Below are 11,600 nucleotides of genomic sequence, written 5' to 3'. Positions count from 1 at the left end.
ATCATCTAGCTATGGGATATTTCCAAGTTTTGCAGATCTCAATGATCATTATTTCTCCTTGGGCTGTCTTTGTCTCCGATTTGTTTGCCCATGTGGAGTTCCTGACATACTCCTCAGTGGGCAGCTTTCTTCATGCCTCTTGTTAAATCCCTGCCTATAAAACAAACAAACAAACAAACAGATCCCTCCTAAAACAACAACAACAACACTTCACCTGATTAATGTGAAAGACAGGATCATATGAAGTTGAACTTGAGATCTGGTTTTAGTGCTTTTCTTTACTTTGGGGAGATTCAGGGATAATATTTAGTCACTTATTTTTTGGTGTCAGTACTGGGACTTGAACTTAGGGTCTGGGCACGGTATCTGAGTTTTCTTCCCCCCCCCATCCCCCCAGGGCTAGCATGATACCACTTGAGACAGCTCTACTTCTGGCTTTTTTGATGCTTAATTGGAGATGAAGAGTCTCATGGACTTCCTTGTGTTGAGGCTTTGAGCCTTGATCTTCAGATCTCAGCCTCCTGAGTAGCTAGAATTACAAGTGTGAGCCACCATCACCCCACTGTTTAGGCAGTTATGAAGAGAAGTCTGGCATGCAGTACTAACTTCCCTGTATGGGCTACATGATGGATGCTCCTGTCCTTGGCAATAGACAGCATGCAAGCTCTTTGGCTTCCAAAACTCTCACCTCTCTGTCTCCCTGCTTCTACCTTCACTTCTATATTCTCATACCAGTAGCTCCACGTGTGTGTGTGTGTGTGTGTGTGTGTGTGTGTGGTGTTACTGGGGCTTGAACTTAGAACTTAGGGTGTGAGTGCTGTTTTGTTTTTGTTTTCCCCCTCAAGACTAGTGCTCTATCCCTGTGCCACAAATTCCATTTCTAGCTTTTTGGTGGTTAATGGGAAGTAAGAGTAGGCTGGGTTTGAAACACCATTATTGGACTCAGCATAGCTAGGATTAGTCTTAAGCCACTGAGCCAGACCAGCTCCACTGTTGTTCAGTACCTATCTGATTGGGTTTGTGTGGCTGCCCATGCTCCGTGCTGTTTCCTAGCACAAGGCTAGGTTCAGAAAGGGAACTCTGTGTGTGTGTGTGTTTCTAGCAACTATTCTCAACATCTGTTAAGACCCTTGAGATCTTCCTTCCAAGTAGCTGAGATTACAGGCAAGGACCACCATGCTTGACCAGACTAGAGGTTCTGATGAACGCTTCTGGGCAGAAATCTGTAGTTTACGGCATCAGGTAAATTACTGGGAGAGTTGGTCAGAGAGGGTAAAATAAAATCTTCAAGGCTGTAGGCTAGCAGCATCAGCATTATTTAAGAAATTGTAAGAAATGCAAATTCCTTGGAGGTGCAGACCTGTCCAAACAGAAACTCTGGGGCTGAGGCCTGGCAATTTGGCTTTCATCAGGTCAGGTGGTTCAGATGCTTACTAACATTTGACAATCACCACTGCTGGGGATTGTACCAGAAACTGGAGAAATGATTGAGCATCCACTTGAGCAAAGTCTGAATGTTCTTAAACTTGCTTTGTTTTCACGAGTTCAAGCCTATGAGTAAGAGCAATTCCAACAGACACCTGAAGCCAAAGGTGCAGATTTCCACAGGAAGATCTGGAGATGGTATTCAAGGTATTCGGAACTTTTGTGCTTGTGGCCACGGCATTTACTGACTTGGGAATCCCAGCAGCTTTCCGAAGTCGTTATCACGTCTTCCTTCTTTCTTCCAGTGGGAAACCCCTGGTCTTGGGCCTTTTGCGATAAAACCGCTGGGGGCTGGCCTACCTCACAGCCGGCCCTTGTGATATCATCGACACTGTAAGACACACCCTTCCAAGCCTTGCAGACGTCACAGAGGACCCGAGGTCTGGGGTCCAGCCGCTTTTGGGGGTCGACAGGCCGCTGTGGTGCATGGGTGCCACGGTAGAGGCAGGGCCATCGGCGTGCGGGGAGGTCGTCCGGGCTGGTGTTCTGTCCACGCTCCCTGCTGCTCATTTGCACAAGGCCTGCTTCAGAAAGGGAACCAGCAGCAGGACTTGGCAAAAGGGTCGTTCAGAGTTAGTTTGGGCAAATATTCACATCTGCTAAGACTCTTGAGACTCTTCCCCCATCCCGCGAGGTGGTCGAGGTCCTTGAGGAAGTAGCAGCACCGGATGCGCTAAGGTGACCTTGAGAGGATGGCTCCGAAGAAGAGAAAGTGTATCTGCGACCTGTGCTCCTGTGGGTAAGGTAGCGGCACTCCGGGCATGGCTGGGACACCTGGATTTTCAGCCTCCCTAGCCAGGAGGGGGGGCAGGGGTCACACCCCTGCTTAATCAGCACAGTGGATCCTTCTCCCGCCTTTAGCAAGCCCCAGGTGTTTCAAGCAGCATATAAAACGTCCATGTTGAACAGTCAGCTGATCAAGGCTGTGTTCAGGTTTTTTTTTTTTTTTTTTTTTTCTTCTTCTATTTTTCTTCACTGTAGAGCTGTAGGAAGCTTGAACGTTGGGTTCATTCCTGCCCAGTTTGGACTCTTTCAATCTCCAACCCAAAATTTGTCAGACAAGGATAGAAAAATTCCTGGCCAGGTTAGGACCAGTTTTGTGTTTCCTTTTTCTTTTTCCAGGAAAGGGATGGACTAGAAAGAACATTCTTTCTTGTGACTGAATTTCTCACTTAAAGGAATGGTTGTTACTTTGTCAGAGATCCCTAAGTTACTTGCTAACACTTGGCTCCATTTTGTGGAGGTGAATAAGAACAGTGAAAGAAAAAAATTCAGGGGTTGCTGAAAGGAATCCACCAGGAGGTTCAGGCAGAAGAGATGTTATTGGGAGAGGGGAAAAACCCCAAACTGCTAGCCTGCACCAGATGCAGTTGTGCAGAGCAAGAACTAATGGAGAGATTATATAGGGGAAGGCTGGGAGGTGTGACCAAAGTGGATGTGGAAGTGATCCCAGAGCCTGGGGAACCTCTCACTGTCCAGAGGAGGCATGATCTTGGGTGGTTGAGGAAGTAACCTCAGAGTCTGGGGTTCTTTGCAGACTCACAGTCAGGTGATTTCCAATCAGGTGACTGGCAGTGACAGGTGGTTACTGGTTTGGGGCAGTTGATTTTGGGTAAGGCTACTGTTCTGTCTTTCACTAAGAGGCGTAGGGAAAGGGCTATTCTCCCAAGCTGACTTAACAGAAAGCACTTGTGCAGTCTTTTGCCCTGGGAAGATCACATCACATCTCTCTATCTCTTTTGAGGACACTCAGGGTGAAGTCTGGCAAAGGAAGGGGACACCAAGGAGAAACCTAAGCCTTTAGTCAGTCCTGCAATTGATCAGCCTCTTATATGTCACACAAGCTCTGAGATAACTCTCCTTCCTGCTTCTCAGGACCATCCCAGGAAACATGGAAGATGTTGGGCTGGGCCAGGGGACATGTGAAAGAGCTCTGGGATTAGCTCTCTGGGCTGTCACTAACTCTGGAATTTTTGGACAGGTGACTTAATTTCTTCAGATCATAATGTCCTTATTTCTTCCCACAGTACTCACCTCACAAGACTATTGTATACATTAAATTAATACAGGAGTTACTGGTACGTGGATTGTGCTTATGGAATCTCCAGGGCCTTAGTTATGAAATCTCAAGGGGCTTACTAACTGTGATATGTTACATGAAAAAATATATAGCTATCAGTAATGGGGAGAATTAATTAAAGGGCACCATAAAAACTGGGTTGGAAACTTCATACATCTTGTCCTGGTTGCTCATTAGAATCACCTGGGGAGTTTCAAATAAGTATCATTTTGCCCAAGCTGTTAGTTTAATGATCCTCCAATGGGCTTAGCGGCAGATTCCAGGTAATTGTGACTTATTTGCTAGCATTGGGAATGCCTGAATTCTATCACATGCACACATGGAACTTTCTTACTGAGCTTTGTTGGGTAGGACCACAGCACTGTTTAGTCTAGGACTAATTTTTCACATGACTGAAAATTCATTTTTGTTTTAAGACTCACCTCCTACAATGATCTTTTTCTTTTTCAAAACACTATTTTCATTGTATTAGCTTAACATTAGCTATACAGAAGGGGATTTCATTGCTACTATATTCATTTACTCTCCTGCCTCCTCCTGCTCTTTTAGGTGGTGATACTGCAATTTGCAAGACATAATTTCAATCTCTGCACAGAATGCAATCTAGATAGAAGGCAGGATTACTCACTGAAGAGGTGTGAAGGGTACAGTGAGAAGCCTGTTGCCACTGTCCCACTTCCTAGCTGGATATTTTTTCTCTTATTCTGTTTCCCTTTTGTCTCTGCAAAGTAGCCATTTTCCATTAGATCCTTTCTCTTGCTCTCTTTCACTCCCTTCCACTGTGCTGTTCCTAATAAGAATGTCTGGTGTCCCTTTCTCTCTCAGGCTTCCAGTTTGAGTTTCATCTGGTCACAATGCTTATAGTTCCATCTGGCTGTTGTATGACCCTCTCAACTTTAAGAACCTTCAAACATTCACCATTTCTACAACTATCTGTCTCATTAATAAGACTATCAGTCTTCTGTTTATTTTGGTTTGTCATTTGAATAATCTCTTATGTGTGTGTGTGCACACGTGTGTTCGCATGCATGCTTGTGTGCCAATCTTGGGGCTTAAACTCAGGCCTGGGCACTGTCCTAGAATTTTTGTGCTCAAGGCTGGTTCTCTACCACTGTGAGCCACAGCTCCATTTCTGGCTTTCTGGTAGTTAATTAAAGATAAGCGTCTCATGGAATTTCCTGCCTGAGCTCGCTTTGAACTTCTCAAATTTCAGTCTCCTGAGTTCCTAGGGTTACAAGGTGTGAGCTATCAGTATCTAGCAGCTCTTATCTTTTGTTATCTGTAATATTTACTGATTTCCAATGTCATCTCATTTCCCTTTGCAATTTTTCTTTAATTATTATTTTGTTGTTGTTGTTGTGAAACCAGAACTTGAACTCCCAATGCTTTGCTCATTGATTAACTCCTGATACTGTGCTCATTGGCTAGTGCTCTACTAACTGAGCCACACCTCCAACCCCCACTTTCATTTTCATTGGGAAATTGGTCTTAATGAAATTCTAATAATCTCTCCTGTGATTCCCTTATATGAAGCCACTCTTGAACTGCATGGGGCTTCCTGGAATCCCGTGTGTACTTACTGATCTCCCCTCTCAGTTCCCTGTCCTGCCTCTCCACCTTTAAGGCCCTGTTTTGCAAATCTCCCACTAACCCATCCCTCAGAGAAGGGGAATCCCACTTCCTATGTTCTTGTGGTCTGGTTATATGCAGCAGGCTTCACATGCCTGTAGATGCTATGTTCTCTGGGAAAGTAGACACTTCATTTTCTTTGTGTGCTCTTTGTAATCCTACTATAATGTCTTTTGAAGCGGATTTTCTTTTGCCTGTCAATCTGGTAACATTCTGGAATGGATTAGGGACTCACTTCTGGAGTACTGCTATTTAGTATGGTAGCCATTGGTGGCAGTTTTATTTTAGTGAATTAAATTAAATGAACTGCAAGTCCTCAGTTACAGGGTCATATTTGAGATGTTCAAAAGCTGGGCTCCAGGCACCAGTGGCTCGTGCCTGTAATCCTAGTTACTCCTGAGGCTGAGATCTGAGGACTGCAGTTTGAAGGCAGCCTGGGCAGAAAAGTCCGTGAGATTCTTCAATAAACTACTGAGAACAAGCTAGAAGTGGCTCTGTGGCTGAAGTGGTAGAGTACTAGCTTTGAGCATAAAGAGTCCTTGAGTTCAAGCCCCAGGAGAGAAAAAATCCATGTGAGTCCTGTAGCGACCATGTAGAACATTCTCTTAGACATCACTAGAAGTCTGCATCTTCCTCACTCCAGTTAAACATGTGTGGATGGTTGGGATGGAATAAGGAATCTTGTAGGTGTTTTCTTGGCTCTAAGAAACTAGGATTAAAAAAAATGATTGTATAGGTGATGTACGGAGGTGTTACAGTTACATAAGGAAAGTAGTGATTACATTTTTTTTGTCTAACTTGTTACCTCTTCCCTCATTTTTCTCCCTTGTTCCCTCCCCTCCATCCCCCCTCAAGTTGCACAGGTCATTTCCAACATATTGTCTTGTGAGCTTCGCTGTTGCATAGATTCCCCCTTTGTTCTTTGTCTCCCCATTTTGTTGTTCCCCATCCCTTCCCTAGTTCAGATAAACATATATACAATATCCAGGATACCAAAATCAAATGCAGTGACAGAGAGGATAAAACATAGCAGGGGGAAAAACACCAAAGAAAAAAGAAAAACCTCTTGTGTCCAAATCTTAGAGTTCATTTTGCTTACATCATCTTATATGGTCATATGTACATAGATATTGAGCTATTTTGCTCATCTGCTAAGATTATCCTAGATGTATACTAATTATTAAAATAAGGGATATCAGGAGACCTATGTTTCTTTGGGTCTGGCTTACTTTACTCAGTATGATTTTTTCCAAGTCCTTCCATTTCCTTACAAGTCCTTCTATTTGGGGCAGTGTCATTCTTTTTGATGGAAGCATAGACTTCCATTATATAAGCATAGAATGCCATTGTGTGTGTGTGTGTGTGTGTGTGTGTGTGTGTGTGTGTGTGTCTGTATAAACATCACATTTACACATATATACACATCACATTTTCTTGATCTGTTCCTCTACTGAGGGGCATCTGGGTTGGTTCATATCTTAGTTATGGTAGATAATGCTGCGATAAACATAGTTGTGCTGTTAGCTTTAGTGTGGCCTTGTTTGGGGTCATTTGGCTAAATGTCTAGAAGTGGGATTGCTGGGTCATAGAGGAGCTCTATGTGTAGTCTTTTGAGGAACCTCCGTACTGCTTTCTAGCGAGGTTAACAATTTTATACTCCCACCAACAGTGTAGTAGGGTTTTCTTTTGGCCACATCCCCTTTAGCATCTGTTGTTATTAGATTTCTTGATTATAGCTGTTTTAACTGGGGTGAGGTGGAATCTCAGTGTTTTGATTTGCATTTCTTTTACTGCTAGAGAAGTTGAGCATTTCTTCATGTGTTTATTGACCATTCTTATTTCTTCTTCTGAGCAGTCTCTCTTTAAGTCTTTAGCCCACTTATTAATGGGGTGGTTGTTTCTTTGAGGATTTGTTGTTGAAGGATTTAGTTTTTTGAGTTCTAAGTATATTTATTCTTTTTTTTTTTTTTTTTTGGGTCCGGTCGTGGGGCCTGAACTCTGGGCCTGGGCGCTGTCTCTCAGCTCTTGAGCTCAAGACTAGCGCTCTACCACTTGAGCCACAGTGCCACTTCCGGCTTTTTTCTTTTTGCTTATGTGGTACTGGGGAATTGAACCCAGGGCCTCAGGCATGCAAGGCAAGTGCTCTACCACTGAGCCACCTTCCCAGCCCCGAGTTCTAAGTATATTTTAGATATGAGACCCTTGTCTGTTGTATGGCTAGTGAAGATCTTCTCCAAATCTATGGCCTTTCTACGGATCTTGCGATCTATGTCCTTTGCCTTGCAGAAGCTCTGCAGTTTAATGCAATTCAATTTGTCCAACTTTTCTTTGATTTGTTGTATTTCTGGGTCTTTATTAAGAAAATTTTGGCCTGTGCCAAGGAGCCCTAGAGTTTCTCCTATTCCTTAGCCTGAGGTTATAGGAAAAGGTGAGAAATCTGGAGGCAGGAATAGGTGAACTAATTTGGAAAGAGAGAGAGAAGAGGGCGAGGGAGAGAGTGAGCACTCAATGGGAATGAGGTGGCTAGGGTTTCCAAGCGAACCACTTGATCCTGTGAGCTTCAGTTCCTCCATTTGTTCCAAACCAGAAAAATTGAGACGAGATGAGGGAAGTCCATACTTACTCTCCTTCCCTTAGAGTTTGTTTGAGCTAAGACATCTTGTGCCCTTATTTCAACATTCCCCCCACTCCACCTCTTCCTCTTCTCTGCTGCTTCTTCCTCCTCCTTTGTGGGAAGAGAGAGACAGAGAAAGAGACAGGGAGACAGAAGAGACCGGGAGATAGAGACAGAGAGGAGAGAAACAGAAAGAGAGAGGGAGAGAGAAAATGCACACTTAGGCAGGATCTTATTATATAGCCCAGTCTGGCCTTGAATTACTATCTTCTTGCCTCAACATTTTGAGTAATGTGATTACAGGCTGTACTACTATGGCAGCTTCTTTTTTGGGGGGAGGGTTCATTTCACTTAACATCATTTTATTTATTTGTTTGTTTATTTTTATTGTGAGAATACCGTACAGAGGAGTTTACAATTACGTGGGCAAGATAATGAGTACATTTCTGATCAAGCATTGTAGCCTCCTCTTTTGTTTTCCCTTCCCATCCCTTCCCATCTCCCCCAGCCCCCCACCCAATCCTCTTCCCCCCGCCCCCCACCAAAGTTGTAAAATTTGTTTTCGACATAACAACTTGTACATCTCATTGTTGCAATGGGTCCACCTGTATCCCTATTTAAACGATTTGTTTTTTCCCTTCCCCTCCACAAATTATACCGACACCAAATACAGTGAAAGCAGGGGTTATACCGTGGGGGGGGGGGAGTATGGCAGCTTCTTTAATGTACATATTGTGCTTGTTCGTTGGGAGCTCTGGGAATGCTGGGAGGCCTGGATGAGGCAGCTTCCATCCATTGGACAAGCCTCCAATAGTCCGCTCTCTTACAGCAATTCTTCAATGTAGCCACAAGATGGCAGCCTTTTCTTGGCCAACCCTTATTGCTGAGTCAACCACACCAGTCTAAGTGGAAAGCAAAACTTTTGGGACTCTAGGTTTTTCTTGAGTTTTAAAAATTTTTTTGATAGATTTAAGTTTATAAAATGGGAATTTAGTCAGAGTTTAGAGCCTGAGCTCAGGAAACTGGTATTCCTTTAGGACTAGATCACAGATTACAAAGTGAGTTTGTTTTGAAAAGCTAAGCCTAAAGATTACAACCACCATAAAACTTATTAGTGAACTTACCAGGCATATTTTACTGTATCAAGCTCCAGGCTCTCCCTCCACAGCACTCTCCTTCGTTTTTCTTGATAATCAAAAGCTGGCAACTGGAAAACTACTGTACAATATATTATTTTCAGTATGATCAACTCCAAATAAACAAGTATATTCATAGGTTGTGGAAACATAGTAAAACCAGCAGTTTACTTATTTCTTTATTTAAAATAGCAACCAACTTGTTATTTATTTTGATAGCAGAGATATGCTTGGGGGATTATAGAATGGAGTGATCCCACTTTTGTATTGGAGAAGATCTTTCTAAGTATATCTAAATAATCCCTAGCATTTCCTGTTGTTAAAACAAACAAACAAAAAACCAGGGCTGGGAATGTGGCTCAGTGGTAGAATGCTTGTCTCACATGTATGAGGCCCTGGGTTCAATTCCTCAGCACCACTTAAGCAGAAAAAGCTGGAAGTGGCGCTGTGGCTCAAGTGGTTGAGCACTAGCCTTGAGCTGAAAAGCTGAGGGACAGTGCCTAGGCCCAGAGCTTTTTGGTGGTTAATTGGAGATAAGAGCCTTATGGACTTTCCTGTCTGGGCTGGCTTCAAACTGAGATCCTTAGATGGAAGCCTACTGAGTAGCTAGGATTACAGGTGTGAGTTACTGGTACCCAGAGTAATCAGTTTATTTTTATTTTTTAAAGCTATAAGAAAGCCAGTCTACTAAAAAGACTGAGATCTGAGGATTACAGTTCAAAGCCAGCCCAGGCAGGAAAGTCTGTGAGACTCCAAAAAACTACTCAGAAAAAGCCAGAAGTGGTGCTGTGGCTCAAGTGGTAGAGTGCTAGTCTTGAGCAAAAGGAGCTCAGGGATAGTTCAGACCCTGAGTTCAAGTCCCGGGATTGGCAAAAGAAAAAAAATCAAAAGCTATCAGAGATCTTTGTGATCTCTAGTTCTTCCATATTTTTGATGAAGAAATAAATGAAAGCATTCAGCTTAATTTTAATATGAAAGAACCTCTTTTGTTAGTTTTTTACACAATATAGGCCAATCAATTAAATTTGATTCATTTTTCACTGAGCATGGGACTCTGATAGATGTTACAATGGTGTATTTTCAAGATCCACTGAGCCTCTTTGCTTGGATATAAAGTTTCACTATGCAGCTCAGGCTGGCCTAGAACTTGCTATGTAGCCTATGGTGGACTTGAACTATTTCTGTCTCAGCCTCTCTAATGCTGTGGTTACAGCCTGTGCCATCATGCCAGGCTTAACCTTCCCGGCTTCCTCCTCCTCCTCCTCTGCCTCCTCCTCCTATTATTATTTTTCTCAGTGTTGAGGTTTGAACCCAGGTCCTGGTAGGCAAACGCTCTACCACTAAGCTACATTCCCAGCTTACTCCCACTGGGCCAATTTTTACTACAGATGATAATATGAAGGCTCTTGTGCAACGGAGAAATATTATCTGATGTAAAAAAAAACCCCAAACCACATGTAATTCTAAAAGCTTCTTAGTAAAGCAATATAAATAGCAAATCTCTGTCCTGAGATTAAAATGCAGTACCCTACATTTTCTAGAAAGCTATTAAAAAGTAGTTGTTAATGAAGGGATTGTCGGAGCTTACTTTTGTATCTGATTATTTTATGGCTTGCTGTGCACTATTTAAAAGATTTTGTGCAGTCGTGCAGGAAATTCCAGGACGGGGTAATGTATCATGAAGTATTTATGTAGTATTGGTAGTGTGTGCAGCATTTCATAAAGAAGGTAGTCCCACAGAGGACTCACGGATTGCCACAAAGGATGTGGATTTGGCTGTTTCTCAGAGTGTGGGGAGGAAGGTGATCTCTGGGGCAGCCATGTATCTGCAACTTAAATCAGTTATGTTAACCAGGGAGGAACTTGTTATTTTAATTTTGGAAAATATTTTCTTCACATTGATGGAAATTTCCTTAACCTTAGATTTTATTTTCTTAGAGTCTCTGTTACAAATTAAGAGGAAGGGGAAAAAATGGAGGGTTTGGGTTGATATTACATGTTTCAAGAAGAAGTCTTGTTTTTAATTTAAGTAAAATTAGCTTCATAAATTCTGATTAAGTAAAAAAAAAGACAAAGATACTTGCCTGTGATTTTTTATCTCTACATAATGATGCCAAGAAAAAAAATCTTTTACTATGACATTGATTTATTTTTTATTGTACATTTTATGTACTTTTAATGTTAGGCTGTATTTATATAGTCCTTTAAAACTGTGGCCTTTTTGGTATCAGAATTAATGTTTAATTGTCCATATATAACTTTCATCTTAAAAATGAAGTGTATATAATTTGTTACATTTTAGATGTTGAGATTATAAAGTATAACTTAGTAGTAATTCAAGTTACAGCAGTTAAAATGATCTATTTAACCATATAGTCTGCAAATGGATCAGATTAGAGTACCCTTGTTCTAATTCCATTTTGAGTGGGCAGTTTTAAGAACCATTCCCTCCATCACTGTTAAATGTGTTTCATCTGCAGATGACTTCTAGTTTCTTTGGGAAGATGACATATCTCATGGGGCAAAACAGCTAACCTTTAGATGAGTGAGACCAATAAAATAAGTGATGGAGGATTTCAGAGGTGAGACAGGCCACTCTGAGGCAAGGGAGCAGGGAAGGCTGTAGGGGGGAAGTGGCTTGCTAGGATGACTGAGA

General features: G+C 42.3%; 1 protein-coding gene across 1 annotated transcript in view; it reads left to right on the top strand.

The window, feature by feature from the left end:
* Window positions 1–1,887: 1,887 nt before the first annotated feature.
* Saxo1 (stabilizer of axonemal microtubules 1) overlaps window positions 1,888–11,600 on the top strand; it is a 90,844-nt gene continuing 81,131 nt past the window's right edge. Inside the window, exon 1 of the mRNA XM_070005296.1 lies at window positions 1,888–2,224. Within this exon, the coding sequence (XP_069861397.1) occupies window positions 2,178–2,224 (47 nt within the window). The 5' untranslated portion in view covers window positions 1,888–2,177. The remainder of the gene's footprint in view (window positions 2,225–11,600) is intronic.

This window comes from Dipodomys merriami, unplaced genomic scaffold, assembly GCF_024711535.1.
Source record: "Dipodomys merriami isolate MVZ:Mamm:240054 unplaced genomic scaffold, mDipMer1.0.p SCAF_11, whole genome shotgun sequence".
Classification (NCBI taxonomy): Eukaryota; Metazoa; Chordata; class Mammalia; order Rodentia; family Heteromyidae; genus Dipodomys; species Dipodomys merriami.
This window is presented reverse-complemented; position numbering and strand designations above follow the sequence as displayed.